This window comes from the organism of the source record quoted next, unplaced genomic scaffold, assembly GCF_019419815.1.
Source record: "Pyrus x bretschneideri cultivar Hongxiangsu unplaced genomic scaffold, Pyrus_bretschneideri_v1 Contig1, whole genome shotgun sequence".
Lineage (NCBI taxonomy): Eukaryota > Viridiplantae > Streptophyta > Magnoliopsida > Rosales > Rosaceae > Pyrus > Pyrus x bretschneideri.
Window position 1 is genome coordinate 11,177,042 of NW_025999390.1, and position 21,990 is coordinate 11,199,031.

The 21,990-nt window shown below is 36.9% G+C and overlaps 1 protein-coding gene and 2 pseudogenes across 1 annotated transcript; 1 reads left to right on the top strand and 2 right to left on the bottom strand.

Moving 5' to 3' along the window:
* Positions 1-12,635: 12,635 nt before the first annotated feature.
* On the bottom strand, positions 12,636-14,046 carry LOC125469617 (annotated as a pseudogene).
* A 949-nt stretch (positions 14,047-14,995) lies between these two features.
* LOC103963001 (GDP-fucose transporter 1-like) lies at positions 14,996-16,788 on the top strand. Its single transcript, XM_018651343.2, has one exon. The coding sequence runs from the start codon at positions 15,486-15,488 to the stop codon at positions 16,479-16,481; it is 996 nt and encodes a 331-aa protein (XP_018506859.2). The 5' UTR covers positions 14,996-15,485; the 3' UTR covers positions 16,482-16,788.
* LOC108868352 lies at positions 16,562-19,380 on the bottom strand (annotated as a pseudogene).
* Between the last annotated feature and the right edge of the window lie 2,610 nt (positions 19,381-21,990).

A 21,990-nucleotide genomic window follows, 5' to 3' on the forward strand; every position in this document is an offset into this window, starting at 1 on the left:
GTTTTTAATTTTCGTTTGTTTTTAGAGATAGAAAGAAAGTATATGAAAACGCGAGGAATGGAAAAGAATGATGCGAGGTTCATGGGAGGGAAGAGGGAGGAATCAAGGAGATTATATGAGAACAAAAACCTTGAAAATGTCAAATATGACATAGCTTTATCTAACTGGTTCGCCCAAAGTCACAGGCTTCAATTTCCCTTTAAATAACCAAGTCTGTATTGTGGGAAATTAACTTTTGCGTATTCTAAAAATACGCTTGCTGCATATTGAGAGCAAAAGTGTGTTTTCTTCTGGGGTAGATTTTGAGAGCAATTTTTATGAGGTTTTAGAAATCTAACGATCATCATCTCATTCATGAGTGTGAAACAAAGTTGTGTGCATTCTTTGCTTGTCAGTAAGATCAAACATATTAGTTAACTCGAAACCGTTTATTTTGTGCGTTTTGTATCAGATCAGGTTAATAGGTCGTGTAATAAATTGTTATATCTATCTTCAATAATAAAAAGAACTTTGTTCTATTTATTGTTGGGCCTCAAGTTGGGCCTAAGGAATGGGTATGTTTTAGATGCTTAAAAATGGGTCCAATCATTTTTTTAATGTATTATAAAATTGTAGTTTTAATGTCCGGCCGGCTATGTACAAGCACGTAGCGAATGATTAACATGCACCTTTTAGACAGTAATTATAAAAATAATGAAATGTGAATATATGACATGGAGTTAAGATGTTTTTGTTTGAAAAACTGCAAAGTTATGATAGAAAATAAGTGAGCTTGTACAGGAAATATTGGATGATAAAATGAAGTTAGGGTTTATAAGACAAAAGGAAGAAGAGAGAGGTGGGGTGATGATATTGGGAATTATTATTTTTTTAAGGGTGTTTAGGAAGAATGGTGGGTGGTGGGTGGTGGGGAATGAGGATTCTCTTTGGATCCTTAAATCGCTTCTGTTTATCATATATCGGGTGGTTAACTTTCGTCAGGTATTGTTCATATTCAAATTTAAATATATATATAAAAAAAAAGATAAATCTCAGTTTACTACCCTTGAGTTTTGTGGTTTTCAACATTTAGAACATGAAGTTTTTTTCGTCCCAGAGTCATATCTAAAGTGTTAATTTTAGAACAGTCTCATACATCCGTTAGTCTGGCTGTTAAGTCTCCCGTTAACTAATAACATGGCGCCCATGTGGACAATGATTGAGCGCCATGTGTAAGGGTCCATGTGGAATTAAAAATTATAAAAAATAAAAAATAAAAAAACCAAAATTTCAAATAAACCAAAAGATTTAAATTTTTTTTTTAAACTAAACAAATAAAAATTGACCTAGGGATGCAGGCTTTCCCTTTCCTCTCGCACCAACTCTTTTTCTTCTTCTCTTAAACAGCCACCAAAGTTGATCTGAAAATCAGCACCACCACGGTCTCCCTCCCCTAGTCCCTCCGTACCCAACCCGATTGCTTTGCTTGTCTTGTCATTCATTGCAAGCCCACAAATGATTGAAGTCCAAAGACCTGTCTATGCTCCCACATTTCGCATACATTTCTATAACTGCGGTACCAACAACTGCATTAGTTTTACTGCTGTTATATTCGATATACCTGTGAATCCATTCCCCTTGCCCTAATGCTGCCAACCGAGCACAGCCTGTGAAGAGCAACCGCTGTAAATTTATCCCTTTTAACATTTTAGTTTGCATCTCTTGGAATAGAGCCGCCGCCTCGTCAAAATGGTAGTACAATTGTATTCTACATACCCATCAAACAATTCTCTTGCCTCAGCAAACCTACACAATTTACAGAGCCAGATACCATACTAGTACAAGGGAACATGTTTTTCATCGGCATTTCATAAAAAATTCTCCGACCTTCTTCCAAACAACCACATTCATGCATTTCCAGTTCTAGTAGTGAATCCAAGTTCACTTCTAACATATTCATGAATTTTTTTTTTACCAAGCTCCAAATTTTTCAACGCTGTGCAAGCTGAAATGGTGCTTACAACCGTAGCTTCATCAGGCTTCTCGTTGCTCTCACATCGCATCCCCCGAAACACATCCAAAGCCTCCTCAAATGTCCTGCACCTAAGATACCTCGAGATTGTAACGTTCCAACAAAGCCTGTTTCTTTTCTCAGGCATTTCATCAAACACCTGCTTGAAACTCTCAACCATGTCAATGAGTGAGTTACACACATACGCATCAAACCCAATTCTAGTTTTTACCCCAAACCCATGAACCTTCACCTTCCCGAACCTCTGCCAAGCATCCAAAGGCTTTGAAAACAAATGGTTGTTTCCGGCATTGGAAACTCGATGTGGGCAAGTCCTTTCTCTACTTCAAATGTCCACTACATCATCTCATTAGACAAATACACAATCACATGGATGATGTAAGTGTTGCACTTGATAAGTGTTTGTATCCTAAAAACCACCATGTAAAAAAAAGAAAAAATTTAATGGGTACCCTAACTTTGAAACTTCTAACAAATGAATAAGAAATACAAAATGCATTGACCAAAAAATGAAAAGAAGATGGAACATGGGCCTCTTGGCTAAACATTTAGGGTGTGTTTGTTGCATCGGACTATTTCTGACTGGACTAGATTCAGGGATTAAGTTGGACTGGCTTAGATTAGACTAACTTGAACTAACTTAGTAAAGCGTTTGTGGTAGTGTCGGACTAAAAACAGAATAATTAATAAATTCTAATATTACATTATTTAATCCCTTTTTATTAATATTTTATTATTAATTATCTTTTCTTTCTTTTCTTTTTTTGAAAACTTTCCTCTTCAAAAAACAATTCCACAATTTGAGATCAGATCAAAACAACTCCAATTCCACAATTGTAGAGTGTCCCGTCGACGAAATAGTGTCTCAAATCCAACTCCAATTCCACAAATTAGAGCGTCTCAGGCTGCTGCCTCCATCTTCTTCGCCGGTCCTAGAGTCCTAGCATCTCAGGCGACGACCTCAAGCCGCTTCGCCGTCTTCATCACCGTCGTGGATGTCGGCGTTCTTGCGTTTCTAGAATCATCCATCGTAATCATGTTCTTGACCCACTACTGGGTTCATAAAGATCTTGTGATTTGGGTTTCAACGAAACCATCTGCAGTGATATGCGCCCATGACAGTCGGAGGCGGTAAAAGTTATGGAACTTGTCGGAGGAGGAATAGGTGGAAGATTGGCAGAGAAGGAAGACATTAGGGGGCTCTAGGACTTAGACGAGGAGAAGATGACAAAGAAGGAAACGGTCTTAGCAGTCCAGCCGAATTTGGGGTTCTTGGCTAAGAACTCCCAACGAAGTCATTAATCCGAGCGAGTCCCATCTAATCCCATTAAACTTCATCCTTTTGTAGACCAAATATGAGATTACCCTAGTAATTAGTCTAGTCTAGTCCGGTCCCAAGGTCAAACAAACATATCCTTAATAAATTAGGACGTGGCCTCACGTAACTCACGTTCCCTTTGCGTCACCTCTCATTAGAGCACTTCCAGCGTGGTGGAGGCCCCCTAGGCCTATCCACTCAATGAACAGTAACTGCCCTTAATGAACAGTTACCGTTTTTTGCATCTCCACCTCTACAGTGAATAACTCTAGCAATTGGCAGTAAAATTTTTTTTTTATATGAAAAGCCCCAAAATACTGCAATCCGAAACAAATCCTGCAAATTTCAACAACAACTAGTAAGATTTAAATTAAAAAAAAAACTAAAAAAATCAACCCAGAATCGAAAAACCTACAAGGGTTGAACAAAGATTTAGAGAAAATAACCAAAAACCCACATACCTTTTTGGTTACAAATTCATCGAAACAGGTTGAGTAAGCGGAATGGCGACGATGACGACTTGGTCTCACTTTTTCTGGCTGGTGGGAGGTCGAGATGGAAAGAGGGCGGCGAGCTTGGATCTGCTGTGATGGTGGCTGCCATGGCAGAAAGAATGAGGGCAAGGTGGGGCTGCAGTAGGAGTCGAAGATAGAACGCAAAGGGTTTTTCAAAATTTAAATACATTATTAAATAATTAAACATTTTATTTAATTCATTTTTGACACATGGCATAAAATAGATGATCTTGTCAGCAAATATATATGACCTATAATTTGCCACATCATTATTTAACAGATGTATGAAATCACAACAGATTGACTAACAAATGTATGAAATCACAACTAAATACAAGTTTGTGTATGAAATTGAAATGTTTTGAAGATATTGTATGAAATTGCAATTGCACCCAAACTTGAAAGGGTAAATTGTGATTTGATTTAAATATTAAAAACTAAAATAAAAAAAAATAAAAAAAACCTTGCGGGACGCACTCTTACCACTCATCACCCTCACCCTTCCCTACCCCCACCTCATCCTCCCACCCGATCTGTTCCTCCCTCTCCTCCTTCATTCGCCTCCCTCATCTACATCTCCCTCTCATCGAGACCTTCTATGACAGCACCCTTGGTGCCATCGTTGTTGGGGAATGTGACACCGCGGTTAACACCAGCCCATTTGGCCAAATTATGCCTGCTGACGTCGAGGATGGAGCCCGCGTGCACGACTCGGCAGAGTTGCTTCGCCAATTTCAAGCGGATTCAAGATTCGGAGTGGACTAGATCCTGTTTGCGGAATTGATGTTGTCCTCGGGGATCGTCTGCAACAATGTCGTTAACTGGGTAAAAAGGCCTATGCATCGTCGGAAAACAGACCAAGTCGACCTTGTCGGAAAATATACCTCGTCAGCCTCATGGATCGCAATAGATCTGAGGTGTTTTTCGGGTGGGAGTGGCGGTGGTTAGCCCAGCCAGCCATTGACGTGGGTGATAAGGTGAGGGTGGAGGCGGCGGCGGCGGTTTGGGTTTGTTTGTGAAGGAAAGAGAAGGGGGAAGAACGGACGGCATGGGGGGATGAGGGATGGATGAGGTAAGGGTGGCGAAGGGTGAGGGTGATGAGTGGTAAAAGTGGGTCCCGCAAGTTTTTTTTTAGTTTTTAATATTTAATTAAATTTTTAATAGGGAGTGGAATCCGCCTCAAGCCACGTCAACATTTAATAGAAGAATTGACAGACAAACTGATGGAAAGTATGATATTGCAACAAATTTGAAGATAAGATATGACATTAAAATGTTTTAAAGATGGAATATGAAACTGTGATTTGCCCAATAATTATGGTTTTAGTCTTTAAATTTTAATTTTATTGTCAAATATGATCAGAAACATTTTTAATAATTTATAAATCATTTTAGATATTTTAAAAGTACTTTCAAATATATCTAAAAGTACTAATAATTTTTTATAAGTATTAATTATAAATTAAGTCTTTAGACGCTGAGAAATTGACAAAGACCACACACATTTATGACGCTGGTTGGGGCAGTCAAAACATGAGTCTCTTATTTGGAAGAGGATTCTCTACCGTCATAATTTTTCTATCCTTTCATATCCTCCTATTTGAACAGTCACGGTTAAGTCACGTCAACATCTTATATTGATTTTTTTTATAGAAATAATAAGACAAAAAATAATATGTATAAGGAGGGGATAGAAAGAGATGAGAATAAGAGGGTAGAGAATCCTCCTCCCCTCTTATTTTCTCTTTGGAATTATTTTTTAGGAAGAAAAGTCTATATGTTTCTTATATTATATGTAGGCGAGTAGCTAGTGTGTATGAAAAATGAAATGATGTTGAACTTATGATGACATGATGTGAGTGCTCCGAATACCCTTCTAAAGAAACAAATAAGAATAAAACTATCTCCATCAGTCACTTATGGACACATTAAATAATAATATCTAACATGTACAACTTGAGCTAAAATCATCTTACAAAATTAATTTTATAGAACCTTAAAAAATTAATCTTAAAGGGGCAGCCAAAAATTAAATGGTTACGATGATATACTACTACTCTTCACCCTTTAAGATTACTTTTACAAAAAATCAATTAAACGAGTAATAAATTAATTTTTGGCTGAATAATATAATTTTTAAAGAATAACCTCGAAGATAGAGAGTTTAAAACATGCATATAACATTGCATGATGACAAACGAACTAAAAACATAAAACCAAAAAGTTTAAACGAAAAGGTTACAAAGGAAATCTATATATAAAGAGAATAGAAAAGGTGAACAGTGTTTTGGTGTCATCAAGCTTCAACAAAATATTTGGACACATATGCCCCTAAAACAAAACACTTTAAAGGCATTCCAAAATAATACATCAAATAAGTCAAGGGCATTTTCGTCATTTTAATAGTATTTTTTTTAATAATTAATTTTTTTGTGGTTTGTTTGTTTGCTTTTTTATTTTTTTTTATTATTATTTTTTTAAATTAGTACCTCACAATAGACTAGCAATAATATGATTCAATTTCTTTACTTTTAAACACGTTCAAAACATCTTAAGAGGTGTGTAATGCCGGTTATAAAAAAGATCATTCGCACGTGGATAATAATGTGATTAAATTAGTTATCAAATGATTGTTTTTTTTCTTCTAACAAACGATATTATCTACACTAGGGGGAGGGGGAGGGGGAGGGGGAGGGAGGGGGAGGGGGAGGGGTGGGCTTAGCCTCATAATAGGCTAGCAATAATGTGATTCAATGAATTGTTTATTAAATATTATTTTCTCTATTTCTAAACACGTTCAAAACATCTTAAGAGGCATATAATGCCAATTATAAAAAAGGTCATTCGCACGCGGATAATAATGTGATTAAATTAGTTGTCAAATGATTGTTTTTTTTTTTAACAAACGGTATTATCTACACTAAAAGGGAGGGGGTGGGCTTAGCCTCACAATGGGCTAGCAATAATATGATTCAATCAATTGTTTATTAAATATTATTTTCTCTGTTCTTAATGTAAATTCTATAGAGACCGATTTTATTATTTGAATTCAGTTGCTTTAATTGGTTTATGAGATGTTTCTTCTAGCATAATCTAAGATTATTTATTTACTTTAAATATTTGACTTTCCTTTTATCAATTTACGCATATAAATACATTTAAAACGAGTAAGTCATACGTAGCACGCTGTGATTCAAAAAATATCTTCTACACGCGCGTGAGCACGTGCATGAAGACTAGTCTAGCTATTAATTATTTCTACCCTAATATTGAAAAGCTAAGATCAGCCTTTTCTTTCATGTGAATAAAGCATCTATCACTTTCAGAGTTTCCAATATATATACCCACCCAACACATTGCCAATTATCTCGATCCTAACACATGAATGAACTCTGCATGTTGTCACGAAGCTAACACAATTTGCACCAACATGGTTTGCTGAATTGTCATTTGCGAATCCTTCGTGGCTGGATGACAAAGCACCACCTGTCTTGGACAATGGTTCTTGCACAACCTTCATGCAGCTGTCACACTCCCCACGCGAATGCCTTGTGCATAAACGAGTTTAACATGCACCTTATTCTTGTCCCACGGTATATATATGAACTTACCTTCACAATCTAAGTCATCATCATTTGGGCTCAGTCTAATAACTCTTTCTTTTTTCACCTTCTTGATAAAAAAACAAAAATGTGTCCCATTTCAAATATTAGCATTGCCTCGTGGTGCAAGAAGCATGAAGATGGAGATGATAGAGTCACTGTCAAATTTGAGGATCTTTCGCCATTGACATGCTCAGAAGGGGACGGGGACAATGATGACGATGATGGCGACTATGATTTTGCTCCGGCTGCATAAGTATAGAGAGACTAGTACTGCTTGTTATTAACTTAATTAGCATAGCTAGGGTTAGCTCAAGTTTTGTATTGAAGACTATTATATTCTATGGTCAGTGGTTACATATATAATAATATAGTAAACCTAATTATAATAATTAGTATTCATAGGGCTCTTTTCCTTCTGATCTCATTTTCATCTACTGTTCATCCTGCGACGAGTGACCTACTGTGTGTATGTCAGGGTGGCCCTGCAAAATACGTAATATGTATGCAGCGAGAAAAAGGAAAAACCTAATAACATTATTTATTTCTAATAATATTTATTAATCGTCTGTTGAAATTTGAAAGCAAATTCGGTTGATAAATGATGAGTCTGTCAATTCTATTAACTTATAAACTCTAAAACTGGTTTTGTAAAAGGAATGACAACAGGCCAAATGATTAAATTTCTTGAATTTCATTTTCAAGGATTAGCATTGAATAATCTTGCCTTCATATGGTTTTAGTATGCAGCCTCAGGTGGTGCAAGTCTTCAAATGGAATATTAGATTAAATTACTATAATTACGAAGATACAAAAATTTGTATTCTCTCGTGGAACCAGATAATTAAGAGCAAAGTTCAGAATTTTTTTGTTGTAATTAAATTAAAATATCGGTCAATTCGATAATCATTTTATTTTTTATTACTAGATTTAATTTGTTTTTAATTTAGAGATGGAGCAAAAGTATGATGTGAAGTTCATGGGAAGAATTTATAGGTAAGAGCTGGTAAGCATATTAATCGGACGGCAGCTAGGGCCGGCAAAGAAGCTAGCATAGTGAAAATATGCTCTAACTAGCTAAAAAAAAAAAAAAAAAGAAAAGAAATGAAATGATAGCATTTTAGATAAGGACAACGAAATTTTCAAAACATCTAAACATTTATTAGTCCAATTAGACCTAGGTTTACTCTATGCACCCCGTTATCTCATCTAAACCCAATAATAAAGGCATTATCAAACTTTACAACATAATGCATCTCTCTCTCATTTTTGGGTGGGAGGGATAGCCAACAATAAACTCATGGACAATTTCATTAAGTATAATACTAGCATTCATACTTTGAAGGATGAGCCCATTCTTCATTATGCAAGTAATGTATATTTATCATACAAATCTTATAATCGGAATTGTTCAATTTCTTAATCTTCATTCAAAGATCACAGCTATAGAAAATCATTTGAATCGGAGATCATTTAGTCATTAAAATGTATAGAACGTACAAATCAACGGTGTGGATACCAAGTAACATATTCATGGTGAACCGTTCATTTATTTGATATGTTTGAATGATTAAACGATTTTCGATTCAAATGATTTTTTTGTATGAGTGATCTTCAAATGATGATTAAGAAATTAAATGATTTCGATCATTAAGTTTATATACTCAAAATACATTATTTGCAAATGTAAGAATATGTGCATCCCTTCATGGGGATGCAAAGTATTATCCTTCCATTAATCTTAAGAGTAACCTACACTTACCACATTTTTCATAACACATTTCTAATAGAAATAGGACTTACTAATATATGTGAATCTCATCTCTATTAGAAATGTGATACAAATATGATATTAAAAATGTGATAAAATATCACTTTTGTAATCTCAATTCAATTGCATCTATCCAGACACCCCCACCTTTTTAACCCCGCTTTTATTAAAACCTAATGTTTTTTCTCCAGTTTCTACAAACCAAACTACAAATACAAGTATAAATAGATGGTACTGAAACAAATTGTAGAAACACATCCCTGAATATAGGCCATAAAAAAATTGCTTAATTGAATTAGAAGTCAACGGACCTAAATCGATTAATACAATGGTTTTATATCTAATTAACCCTAATACTAAACAAGTAGAAGATGAAACACCAATCCCGAAAAAGAAGAGAATAAAATCCCATGCGAAACCTCTAAATTCAACCTTGGTTGTCTTAGTTTGTACATGAAGATAATGTAATAGACTCTCTCTAACTTTGTGCTAGTTTTTTTCCTCCTCCGTGCCTCTTTCCCTTACCCTTCGTAGAACCTCAGTTTTCCCATTAATCAACGATGACGTTACTAGCATGTGCCGTACACTTTGTTTTGTAGCATTAAGTACCGCCTAAAGTGGAGCTATAAGCTCATCAGTTGGGGTATAGTTTGTCCTTTTTCCATTGAACGCCTTCTTTTCTCCAAAGGCAGTTTTCGCCCAATCTTCAATTTTAGCCATCCAGTATTCAGATTGTGTGGCAACAAGTGGCTTCATGGGTTTTCCTTGAAAACTACCTTGCTTTTCTTCAAAAAGCAGCTCCGCTTTTCCACCTTTCTATTATCGTGTCGCTAGGGTTACAGGATGACTTTTGTCTTTGATGACTGAATGTGCTTTGCTTTTAAGATGAGACTTGACTTGAGTATCTCACTTCATTTAATGATCACCGTTATAAAAAAAAAATTGATTAGGAGATTATTTAGTCATTAAAATATATAGTACAAATTATACTAAGTAATATATTCATAATCAATTGTTTATTTATTTGATATGTTTGGATAATTAAATGATTTTCGGTTTGATTTTTTTTTTGTATGAGTGGTCTTCAAATAATTATTAAGATATTGAATAATTTCGATCGTTGAGTTTATATGCTCAAGATTTACAAATGTATATGTGCATCCTTCAAGGGGATGCAAGTATTATCCTTTCATTAATCTCAGAGTAACATTATACTTATCATATTTTTCATATCATATTGTATCATCTCTTTAATAGATGTATAACTCATCAATACATATAGATCCGTCTTTATTAGAAAGGTAGTATAAATATAATATAAAAAATGATAAAAGTAGTATTTTTGGGTAATGCTAAAGCTGATTTGGAATTGTGTTGTTTTAAAAAAAAAAAAAAAACCACGTATTAAAAAATCTGAAGCATTAAATGTGTTTAGAAAAATACAAAAAATGTTACTAGCCGCTTAACTCCGACACTAGACTAGTTTAATAGTAATGCTGCTATCTATTTTATGCTTTTCCACATTCTGAAACATGTTAATGAATGGTTGTTAGGCAAATACACACAGCAAAAATAGCTTCATTGAAACATCAACATTTGCAAGATAAAATATGAGTTAAGGAGACAGGAGACTACTTATTTAAAATATATTTTACAAAAGTTTAATTATATTTAAACGCCTAAAATTTGAGGTTTATTTTTATTTTTTATTTTTTATTTTTATTATATCAAACATCTGTGCTTTTTAAGATTTTGAGTAAGACGCTTAGTTACATTAGGTTACATCAGTATTTTTTTATTTATCAAATTATAAATTATGATTATAATTTTCAAAATTATGAGGAATCGTTGATATGGTATAAAAATGCCAAATGACTTTCAAGACGGAAGTTGTCTTATAGAAGGGCCTAACGAATTTGTAATTAGAATTAGAAGATCTCTTTTAATTGATTCTTAAGAGCGAATTTGTAATTGGAATTAGAAGATCTCTTTTAATTGATTCTTAAGAGCATAACATGAGTTATTCACAGTATATTTTGATTTGATCAAATTCGTGGGCATCCCATAAAGAAGCACTTATGGTAGTAGAACTCATTTTTTAAGATATTTTAGAAGTTGTGAACTCCTTTTTAAGAGATAATCATGGTCTTTCATTTTAAATACATGGTGCAAACGAAAGGAACCAAACAGATGGAGCAAACGAAAGGAACCAAACAGATGGACCAATTCAAGTAATTGAAGGCCCAATCGAAATGGAGCCACAAATCCAACACAACAGACTACAGTGTCTTTCTTCCAAATCTTCTCTGGTTCTATTGTTTTCACAAATCCTAAACCATAATCTCACCTTTATTGAAAGTCTAAGAAGTCAGGCAATATTATCACCCTCCATGTCGTTCACGTTTACTAATTGAGCGAAGTGATAGCTTCTAGTAATCCTTCATTGAGTTAATGCTGACTAACTAAGTTTTCAGGCATGAAACAAAGCTTATTAGGAGAATTGTTGAAGAGAATATTAGGGAATTGCTTCCCAGCACAGATGAATTACACGTGGCCAAATACCCGGTTGGAATCGACTCTCGTATTCAACCAATTATAAGTGATCTTTCAAGTGGTGGACCAGATGATTTTAAAATGGTTGGAATTTGGGGGATGGGTGGATTGGGGAAAACAACCGTTGCCAAAGCCATTTATAGCAAAATTCATCATAGCTTCCAATTCAAATGCTTCCTTGAAGATGTTTGCCACCATGGTACAAGCCAACATGGTCTGCTCTGTTTGCAACAAAAATTTATTTCTGACATCTTACAACATGCCAAGCTTCAAATTATTAGTTGCGTTGCTGCAGGGATCACTGTCATAAGACAACACCTCTAACGTATAAGGGTACTTGTACCTGAAGGACAAATTATAGAAAAACTTAGAATAAGTTTTGATGGGTTAGATGATACTCAAAAGACTATATTCGTTGATATACGTTTCTTTTTTGAAATCGGCCAGGTTGATGTGGAGAAGGATTATGTCACAAAAGTATTAGATGGATGCGGCTTATCTCCAATAATAAGAATCAGTGTTCTCTGTGAACGGTGCCTTGTAACTGTTGAACGAGGCATGCTAATGATGCATGATTTGATTCGAGATACGTGCAAGATAATCATTTCTGAAAAATCCCCCACTCAACCTGAAAGATGGAGTAGACTCTGGGACCCCGAAGCTATAACAGATGTGTTGACAAATAAATTTGTAAGTAGATTCCCAACAAAGTTTCATATTAATGCTCGCTAAATTATTTCCTAGTGCATGCTGCTGCCTATATCTTATAATTATTGTGTAGAAATAATATTAAATCGATTTCCAATGGTAACAATTGTTAGTATGCTGATTCATGTTTGTAAATAAATCATTTTTCACACGCAAATTACCCTTTGTATTACTCATCGTATATCCCACTAATCAATGACGAGTACTACAGATGGACCCAAATGAAATGTGCAGTTACAGATGATGGATGCAAAAATATAGAAATCAGGACTATAATCTCACTTGGAATCCTTTCTATCAACTCCTCTGCTTCGTCTAACAGTCCAGCATAGCCAAGAAGGTCGATCTGGCAACCATAGTGCTCTAACTTCGGCGCAATCTCTCATATATCTTTCTCATGGAGTTGAAGAACTCACGACCCTCATCTACCAACCCTCTGTGAACGCAAGCACTTAAGACAACAATGAAGGTGAAATCATCAGGCTTCATGCCAATCTGTACCATTTTCGAGAAGAACTCGATTGCTTTGCTTGTCTTGCCATTCATTGCAAGCCCACAAATGTTTGAAGTCCAAAGACCTGTCTATGCTCCCACATTTCGCATACATTTCTATAACTGCAGTACCAACAACTGCATCAGTTTTAGTGCTGTTATATTCGATATACCTGTGAATCCATTCCCCTTGCCCTAATGCTGCCAACCGAGCACAGCCTGTTAAGAGCAACCGCTGAAAATTTATCCCCTTCAACATTTTAGTTTGCATCTCTTGGAATAGAGCCCCGCCCCGTTAAAATGGTAGTATAATTTTATTGTACATACATACCCATCAAACACTTCTCTTGCCCCACCAAACCTACACAATTTACAGAGCCAGATACCATACTAGTACAACAGAACACGTTTTTACCGGCATTTCATAAAAAATTCTCCGTCCATTCAAACAACCGCATTTATGCATTTCCAGTTCTAATAGTAAATCCAAGTTCACTTCTAAAATATTCATGAATTTTTTTACCAAGCTCCAAATTTTTCAACGCTGTGCAAGCTGAAATGGTGCTTACAACCGTAGCTTCATCAGGCTTCTCGTTGCTCTCACATCGCATCCCCCGAAACACATCCAAAGCCTCCTCAAACCTCCAGCACCTAAGATACCTCGAGATTGTAACGTTCCAACAAAGCCTGTTTCTCTCAGGCATTTCATCAAACACCTGCTTGAAACTCTCAACCATGTCAATGAGCAAGTTAACACATACGCATCAAACCCAATTCCAGTTTTTACCACAAACCCATGAACCTTCACCTTCCCGAACCTCTCCCAAAGCATCCAAAGGCTTTGAAAACAAATGGTTGTTTCCCGCATTGGAAAACTCGATGTGGGCAAGTCCTTTCTCTACTTCAAAGGTCCACTACATCATCTAATTAGACAAATGCACATTCACATGGATCATCTAAGCGTGGCACGTGATAAATGTTTGTACCCGAAAAACCATTATGTAAGTACACAATTTGATGGGTGCATTAAGATCATATTCAACCTTTGAGGATAAAGCTTAAAAATATAAATCAGAAAATTTTAAGCCATAACTTATAAACTGTTTTTCTCCTCCAACCTTCATGGTTTAAAATTTTAGTCCAAGATTATTAAATAATGATTTTAGCTTTTTTTTTTTTTTTTGTAACTTTTTTTAAAATAAAATTTATGTAGATTATCCTAATTTATTTATGAACATTTTAATATAAAAATGTTTAAATATAAAGTTTGAAATTAAATTTATTATTTTAGACGTTAGATTTAATTTTGTGCCATCAAATTTTTTTTTTTACTATTAGATTTGATCTCATTTGATCGTAACCGTTAGATTATAAGTAAAAAATAAAAAAACATTTGAAATATGACAATTTGATAAGTTTAAAATAATTTAACCCAAACTTAAATCCTGAGAAAAATCTAGCTCAAATATATATTTTCTCTCCAGACTTATTTTAGCTTAATAAGAAATACTGAATGCATTGACCAAAAAAATGAGAAGAACATGGAACATGGGCATCTTGGCTAAACATTTAATTTAATAAATTAGGGCGTGGCCTCACGTTCTCTTTGCATCACCTCTCATGGTGGAATCCAAACCTCCTTTTTTTCCTTATTCTTTATCATTTTTGTTGTAATTATTTTCCAATACATAAAAAATAAAAAATTATTTTAATCGGTAAAACAAAGAGAGAAAATTTTATCTGACGACATGTTTTGTTTTTCTTTTCATTTTGTCAATTTTTGGTGGGATATTATATTCACAATGGGAAGTGTTATTAGTATTTTAAAATTTTCGTTTTACACTTCTTGTAAAGTGTATCTTTCTTTCTTAATATAGAAAATTTGAAACGTAGAATAAGATTTTTAGAGTGTTAATAACAATTCTCTTCACAATTACATCACTAATCAATAAAATTACTCAAAATCTGCAGAGATTTTCAACAAATCAGAGCAGACTTTAAATAAATCTTACCCAATTAAATAGCCAAAAAGTCTTCAAAACGCCGCGTTCTCCCTGCCCCCGCATGAATCAAATCTCAACGCCGTAGAAATTTCAATGCTATTCCTCCACATCACCATTCTCTCTGCACTGCAACGCCGTAGAAATTTCACTTCGCTCCTCTGAGCTCGCCGGATCTCCCTCCTAGATCTCGGCCTCCGCCGCAACCCCTTCCTCCTCTTCGTTTCGTTTCAAAGATCCGAGCTTTTCTACATGTCGGTGATGTACAACTCTTCCATAACTCTACATTTTAATCGATTCAGTTGACGTTTAATGCATTAATTTCAAACGCAAATAGAAGATCGGCATAATCTTCAAAACCCATATCTCAGATTTCTCTATGAAGTGCTCACCTTTTCGATTTCATTCACTTGCCTCTGTTAGTGTAGCCTTTCACTGTACATATAGCTCTTGAAATTTTGAAATCTGCTTATTTTTTTGCTCTGAATTCGAATTGGGTATTTTAGTTTGTGACAATGTCTGCGATTAGAGTCGATTCCGCTAAGCCGTATTTCGCTACGAGCAGTCTGGTGATTGGGTATGCTCTCTGTTCTAGCTTGTTAGCTGTGATAAACAAGTTTGCCATTACCAAATTCAACTACCCTGGCCTTTTGACTGCATTGCAGTACCTTACATCTGCTTTGGGAGTTTGGGGTTTGGGAAAGTCTGGATTTTTGCACCACGATCCCTTCACATGGCAGACGGCCAAGAAGTTTTTGCCCGCTGCACTTGTGTTTTACCTTGCTATCTTTACCAACACCAATCTTCTTCGCCATGCGAATGTGGATACGTTTATAGTGTTTAGATCATGCACGCCCCTTTTGGTTGCGCTGGCGGATACTGCTTTTAGGAAGCAGCCAATCCCATCTAAGCTTACCTTTGTATCGTTGTTGATCATTTTGGGTGGAGCTGTTGGTTATGTGGCCACTGATTCGGGTTTTACTTTGACTGCTTATTCTTGGGCGTTTGCCTATTTGGTGACCATTACAACTGAGATGGTTTACATTAAGCATATGGTCACGAATCTCGGGTTGAACACTTGGGGTTTTGTGTTGTACAACAATCTTTTGTCACTAATGATGGCTCCACCGTTTTGGATTATTACTGGAGAGTATTCTGATGTGTTTGCTGCTTTGGGATCGAATGCTGCGAATTTCTTTGAACCTGGTGCACTTTTTGCGGTCTCATTGTCGTGTGTGTTTGGATTGCTCATCAGTTTCTTTGGGTTTGCAGCAAGGAAGGCAATCTCTGCTACCGCATTCACAGTGACTGGTGTTGTGAATAAGTTTCTTACAGTTGCCATCAATGTGCTAATTTGGGATAAGCATGCCAGTCCATTCGGTTTGCTCTGCCTCCTCTTAACAATCGTAGGGGGTGTTCTTTATCAGCAGTCTGTAACTGGAGTAAGCAGCACTCCGTCACAGCGGGAAACGACAGTGTCTAAACAGCCTCTCAGTGAGGATGATGGGTGATGAATTTTCCAAAGAAAATCAAGGGAAGGCAGCCTCCGGTAAACTTGCTTCTAAATGAGAATTCCGTTCATACTTTGGCATTTTGTAGCTGCTGGTGAAGCTGCAGTGCATGTTTGAAATTTTAATTTTGGCATTAGTAAATTAGGAAATTTCTGTATTTGATCTCGACAATTAATAATTATGTTATTAGACTCTGACAATGCCATAGTTTTTACCTCGGAATTATGTCGTGTCTAATTCGTTTCTGTTGACAATGAATTTTGTTTGCTTGGTAAAGTTAACGTGTCAAATCTTCATTTTCGATTTACACGAGACAATCTTCGTTTTCGATCTGCAATTTTTCTTTCTTTTGTGAAGATGCTTGAGAACGTGTATGCACAGACAATGGTATCATGTCTACGACACATCCACTCTATGAAGTTGTCTTACTAATAGTTTATAGATCCGCTGTTTGTGGAGAATCATGCTTTGATTAAAATAGACGCCAAAGCTTTGTGATTTCGTACGTTTGAGTGAACAAGAATATTGAAGTTTCTTAATATATTCGAATCTTCGTCACCAGAAATCATTACAAGAACAAGATCCATTCCTAAGCCGATGACTGCAGTTTCTGTCCCGCTCGATTATTTCTCTATCGTAAACTTTTGAGAGGAGCTTGGTTGCATTGTGGCAATCACTGCATACTCTCAGGTTTTTTACTACTCGTATTGTTGTCCTCGGTTTTGTGCTTATGAGCCCAAATGCGATTGCCAGCTTTTCGCTGTGGAGGCTGACTGCGGTCTCCTCTTCTTCATGTATATCCAACACCACCTCGGATTTCTCAGGAACATAACCATCTTTCTTCAACTGGATGATCATGTCTTCCAGCAAGTCACAGATGTTTGTAGATTGCGGGTGAGATGAATCACCCTTCACAAATTCATGGACAATACCGTCAACCTCAATCAGACAGCAACCTGGAGCTTTCTTTACAATTCTTTCCGCCATGAGTGCTCTAATTCTTTTCGCCTCGTCCCACTTTTTCATAGAGCTATGTAAGTTTCATAGAAGAACAAACGCTCCATCATCGTTCGGGTCAAGTTCTAAAAGCTGTTGAGCAACTCTTTCTGCAGCCTCAAGTTTGCCATGGACTTTGCAGGAACCAAGAAGCCCTCCCAAAACAGAACGGTCCAGTGGAATTTGCATCCTCCGAGTCAACTCTTCTGCTTCGGCAATTCGATCAGCTTCCCCTGAGATGTCAACCATACCACCATAGTGTTCAATGGTAGGCTGAATGCCGTACACTTCAGACATTGAGTTAAAATGCGAAATCCCTTAGTCTACTAATCCAGCATGACTACAAGCAGCCAATACCCCAACAAAGGTTATCGCATCTGGTTTCAACCCACTCTTCTGCATCTCATGGAAATGCTCCAAAGCCTTCTTCCCTTGTCCGCACAATGCCAAAACCGAAATCAAAGCTGTCCAAGTCATAACATCCTTCTTGGGTAGCTTTCGGAAAATTTCCCATGCATTGTCTATGCTCCAACATTTTGCATACATGTCAACTAAAGTCGTCCCGAGGGCAATGTCCACCTTAATGTTCTCCTTTTCAATATATACATGCAACCACTTACCGAGCTCTAGAGCACCCAAATGGCTGCAAGCAAGCAATAAACTTACCATCATTACCTCGTCCCCGTTTTCTTCTTTGAGCTGCATTTTATGAAAGAGTACAAACGCTTCATAGTAGTTATTATCCTCAACATGCCCATTGATCATGATGTTCCAACTGAACAAGTTCTTCTCCGGCATCTTGTCAAACAAATCTCGAGCAAGCTATACACATCAATACTTACAGTAAACATCCAAGAGAGTCGTACTAGCTTCAAACGGTTCCCGAAACCATACTAATCAATGTACCGGTGCTCCCTTTTTGCCATGTCTAAATCCCTCGCCCTTGCACACACAGTCAAAACATTAACCATAGTGACCTCATTAAGATCCACATTTTCACATTCCATCCTACCAAACAATTTCAAAGCTTCAACTGGTCGATCCCATTTAGCATACGCGTCAATCATGGTTGCCCAAGAATCCACACTCTTCTCAGTCATTTTGTCGAACACCTTCTGAGCGGAGACAAAACACCCGCAATTCACATACATGTTCATCAAAGTGTTCTGAATGTATGAATCCGAAGCGAAACCGAGCTTCGTCGAGCGTAAATGCCAACTGTTTTCCCTCCTGCAAATCCCCGCACGACTTGAACAGAGAAGGGAATGTGGACCTGTCAGGCACCCAACCTTCCAAAATCATTTCTTGGTAGAAAAAAATGGCGTCCCGTTGAAAATCTTCGGCCACGGATAACCGAGTTACAAGTGGTGGGAATGGGAATTTGGGTTAGGACTCAACGGGCATAACGGAGGCTTCCGGAGCCTTCCAGAGCCCAAAAGGTGACAACTTTGGCGGCGGTGAAGGCGTTGAAAAAGAGCCCGGCTCAGAGGAGTTGAGCGTGAATTTGCTTGAGCTCGGACACGGCGGAGCTTTTGTCTACTAATGCGAGACAAGGGTGTGGTTCAATTGGGTTTTTGGTGACGGTCGTGGCGGCGATGGCTGTGGCTGTGGTGGATTTGGTGTATAAGAGTGGGATGTCGGAATTGAAAGGCCGTCTAATGTGGTGGAGGGAAAGAGGAGCCACCATTGTTGCTGGCTGCTCTGTGACTGAAGCTGTGACAGTTATGTTAGTTATTAACGTTAAAAAAAAAGCTTTATTTTTACTATTTAGCGTAGAATATCTTCACTGTGGATAATGCTATTTTTTGAAAAACAAATTGTGGTGACGGATGATCCGGTTATCTTATGCTCCAGGATTTTTAACAGTTAGATAACGTTGATTCTTAATTAAAGATATAAAATAACTTGGATTTAACGGTTCAAAATTTCAAAATATATTAATACTTTGGAGCAACACTGAATTATCATCGTGGTGATTGCTAACTGGTGACATGACATGTCACTCATAAAGATAACATTAATAATAGATATTTTTACCACCATAGAAACACTTTAAATGCTTGCAAGAGTACAAGGTAATTGTAGTATAAATGACTTTAGCAAGATCGTTCTCTATAGGAATTGAATGAATAATTTGTATCAAATCAAATCTTAATTAATTACTTAAAACAAAGTTTGAGAAAAAGTTGATTTTGTAATTTAAAATAATAAAAACGAATTTAATAGAAAATAATTAAATAAAGTGACAAAATAAAATAAGCTAAGAGAAAACGGTTAATGAAAATTAAATTGTAAAAGCCTAGGGTTCCACTGTTACCTTAACAATTCTATATAGTTCTTCCAATTACTTATGAATTACATATGCATATTTTGAAGGTTAGGTTTCCTAATATATGCCTACTTGAACCCCCAACATAGAGCTTATATCAATCATACAATTTGTATGTGGTATTCAGATCAAATCTAAACATGCATGACTAATTAAGCTTTGTGAAACCTTTTGAAAAACCATACAACCCTTAAGATGTGGTATTCATCCTAGGTGAACTTGCACATATTAATCACAATAAGCCTTCGTTAATTTCAGAGAGCTACCTCCGACCAAAATTGCATCAAATTACTTTTCTAAATATCCTAAGCATTAAGATAAGTAGATAATTTAAACTGGTGATTAATAATTCAAACCTGCATGCATAATCATAAGCAAATTGAAAATAAACTACATATTCTTACTAAGGCTCATGGCCTCATCCTAGCAAACGGAATTTAGTTACTAGCAATCATACAACGTGTGAAACAACATGTGAAGTGATAGGTGATAAAATCCAACGAATTTGCATCAAATATACTTAGTTACCCTCCCACACTTAAATCAAACATTGTCCTCAATGTTTTAAGCTTAAAAGCACACCAAACGAACGTAAACACATAAACAGCAACTAAACATACTAAACATAGCAGAATGTATCTAACAAAGAGAAGAGTTTAGAGACGCAAATCTGGTTATAGAGTGTAAATTCCATCTTCTCCTTGGTAATTGCATTGAGGCTTGGATCTTTGTGATTCCACAGGCTTACTCTTGAACTGCGCTGCTCCATCGTTGATTTTCCTTTGTGCTACTCTTGAACTGGGCAGCAGGCTTCTTTTGGTCTCCCCCGAAGGTCTGAGCTTCCTCCTCTTATCTGTTTCTTTGTTCAATCTCTCCAATTCGTATTGAAGAGGGTTAGAGGATAGCTTAGCAAAGCTAGGTAAGCAACCAGGGAATAGAGTCTAGATAGACTCCAAGTGCCGGCTGATTGCTTCTTTCACTTTGCCATGCAAGTAATAACAAAGACAAAGGAAAAGACAGGGAAAGAGCATGATATGAGATACCTTTGCTTTTGACCTTGATGATATGAGATACCTTTGCTTTTGAAGAAGCGGTGAATGAATCAGCACATGTATTTGTTGTGTTGCTTCCTCCTGGGTCATCTGTACTCCAGGCATCTGGTATCATCTTTGGGGAAGAAGAAAGAATTGAGTGTTTCGAAAGGCTTTGCTGGGAGTGCGCCCTCAGAGGTGAGGAAGAGTCGGGCATTTTCTTCAGGTTTGCCTTGCCATAAAAGATGAAAGTCGACAAATATAGGGATTTCCCAATAGCAAGTGGTGGTACTGTTCTTTTACCCTTGTCGACAAACGTTTTGATCCCGCAAATCCAGCTTTTTGAAATAGTGACGACTCTTCGATCTTTGAAGACGCCTCTTCGATTTCTGAGCAGGCGCTTTCTGAAAAGCAGAGAAAGCGTCGCCGAACTTTGCGCTTGTCGGCTAAAGACGTGTAGTTGTGATGGTGGCCTCCACGTGTCGAACGCGTTTTCTGAAAAAGCCGAGGGAGCGTCACCGAACTTTACGCCTCAAATTCCGGCTTTTTGAATCGATGGACGCGTTGCCTTGGCTTTTTATAGAGCTATCGATCACTGCCAACTTACACACTCTGAAGATTTCCCATTCTTGATACTCGTCTCCGGCCCTTTTGAAAATTTACTCCGTCCACCCCTTCTCTTTGAACACTTTTGAAAAATGGCAAACCCATCGAACCTTAGCTTAGAATTGAGTCTCCGCAGTGATACGGGCGTGCCGCGTCAAGGTAACGTATGGCGCCCTTCTTTCTTATCTTCTAACGGTCCTCTTACAGGTGAAGACTCCGTGATGCAGGACGCCACAACAGCTACAATAGTAGCTCGGAACCTCCTCACTCCCAGAGATAGTCAGCTGCTTTCAGGACGGTCCGATGAGTTGGCCGTTCAAGAGTCCCTGGCTCTCAGCGTTCAGTGCGCAGGCTCTGTGTCCAACATGGGCCAACGCCTCCTTGCTCGCTCCCGTCAGGTTGAATCTTTGATGGCGGAGGTGGAGAACCTGAAACAAGAGATCAAACAACTTAAGTACGAGAATAGAACCTTGCATGTGCTTGCCAATAACTATTCGTCGGGCATGAAGAGGAAGCTTGATGAGATGCAAGAATCTCAAGGTCGGAT

Coding starts and splice junctions, on each gene's coding strand:
- LOC103963001 (XM_018651343.2), top strand. CDS start 15,486: ATGTCTGCGATTAGAGTCGATTCCGCTAAGCCGTATTTCGCTACGAGC.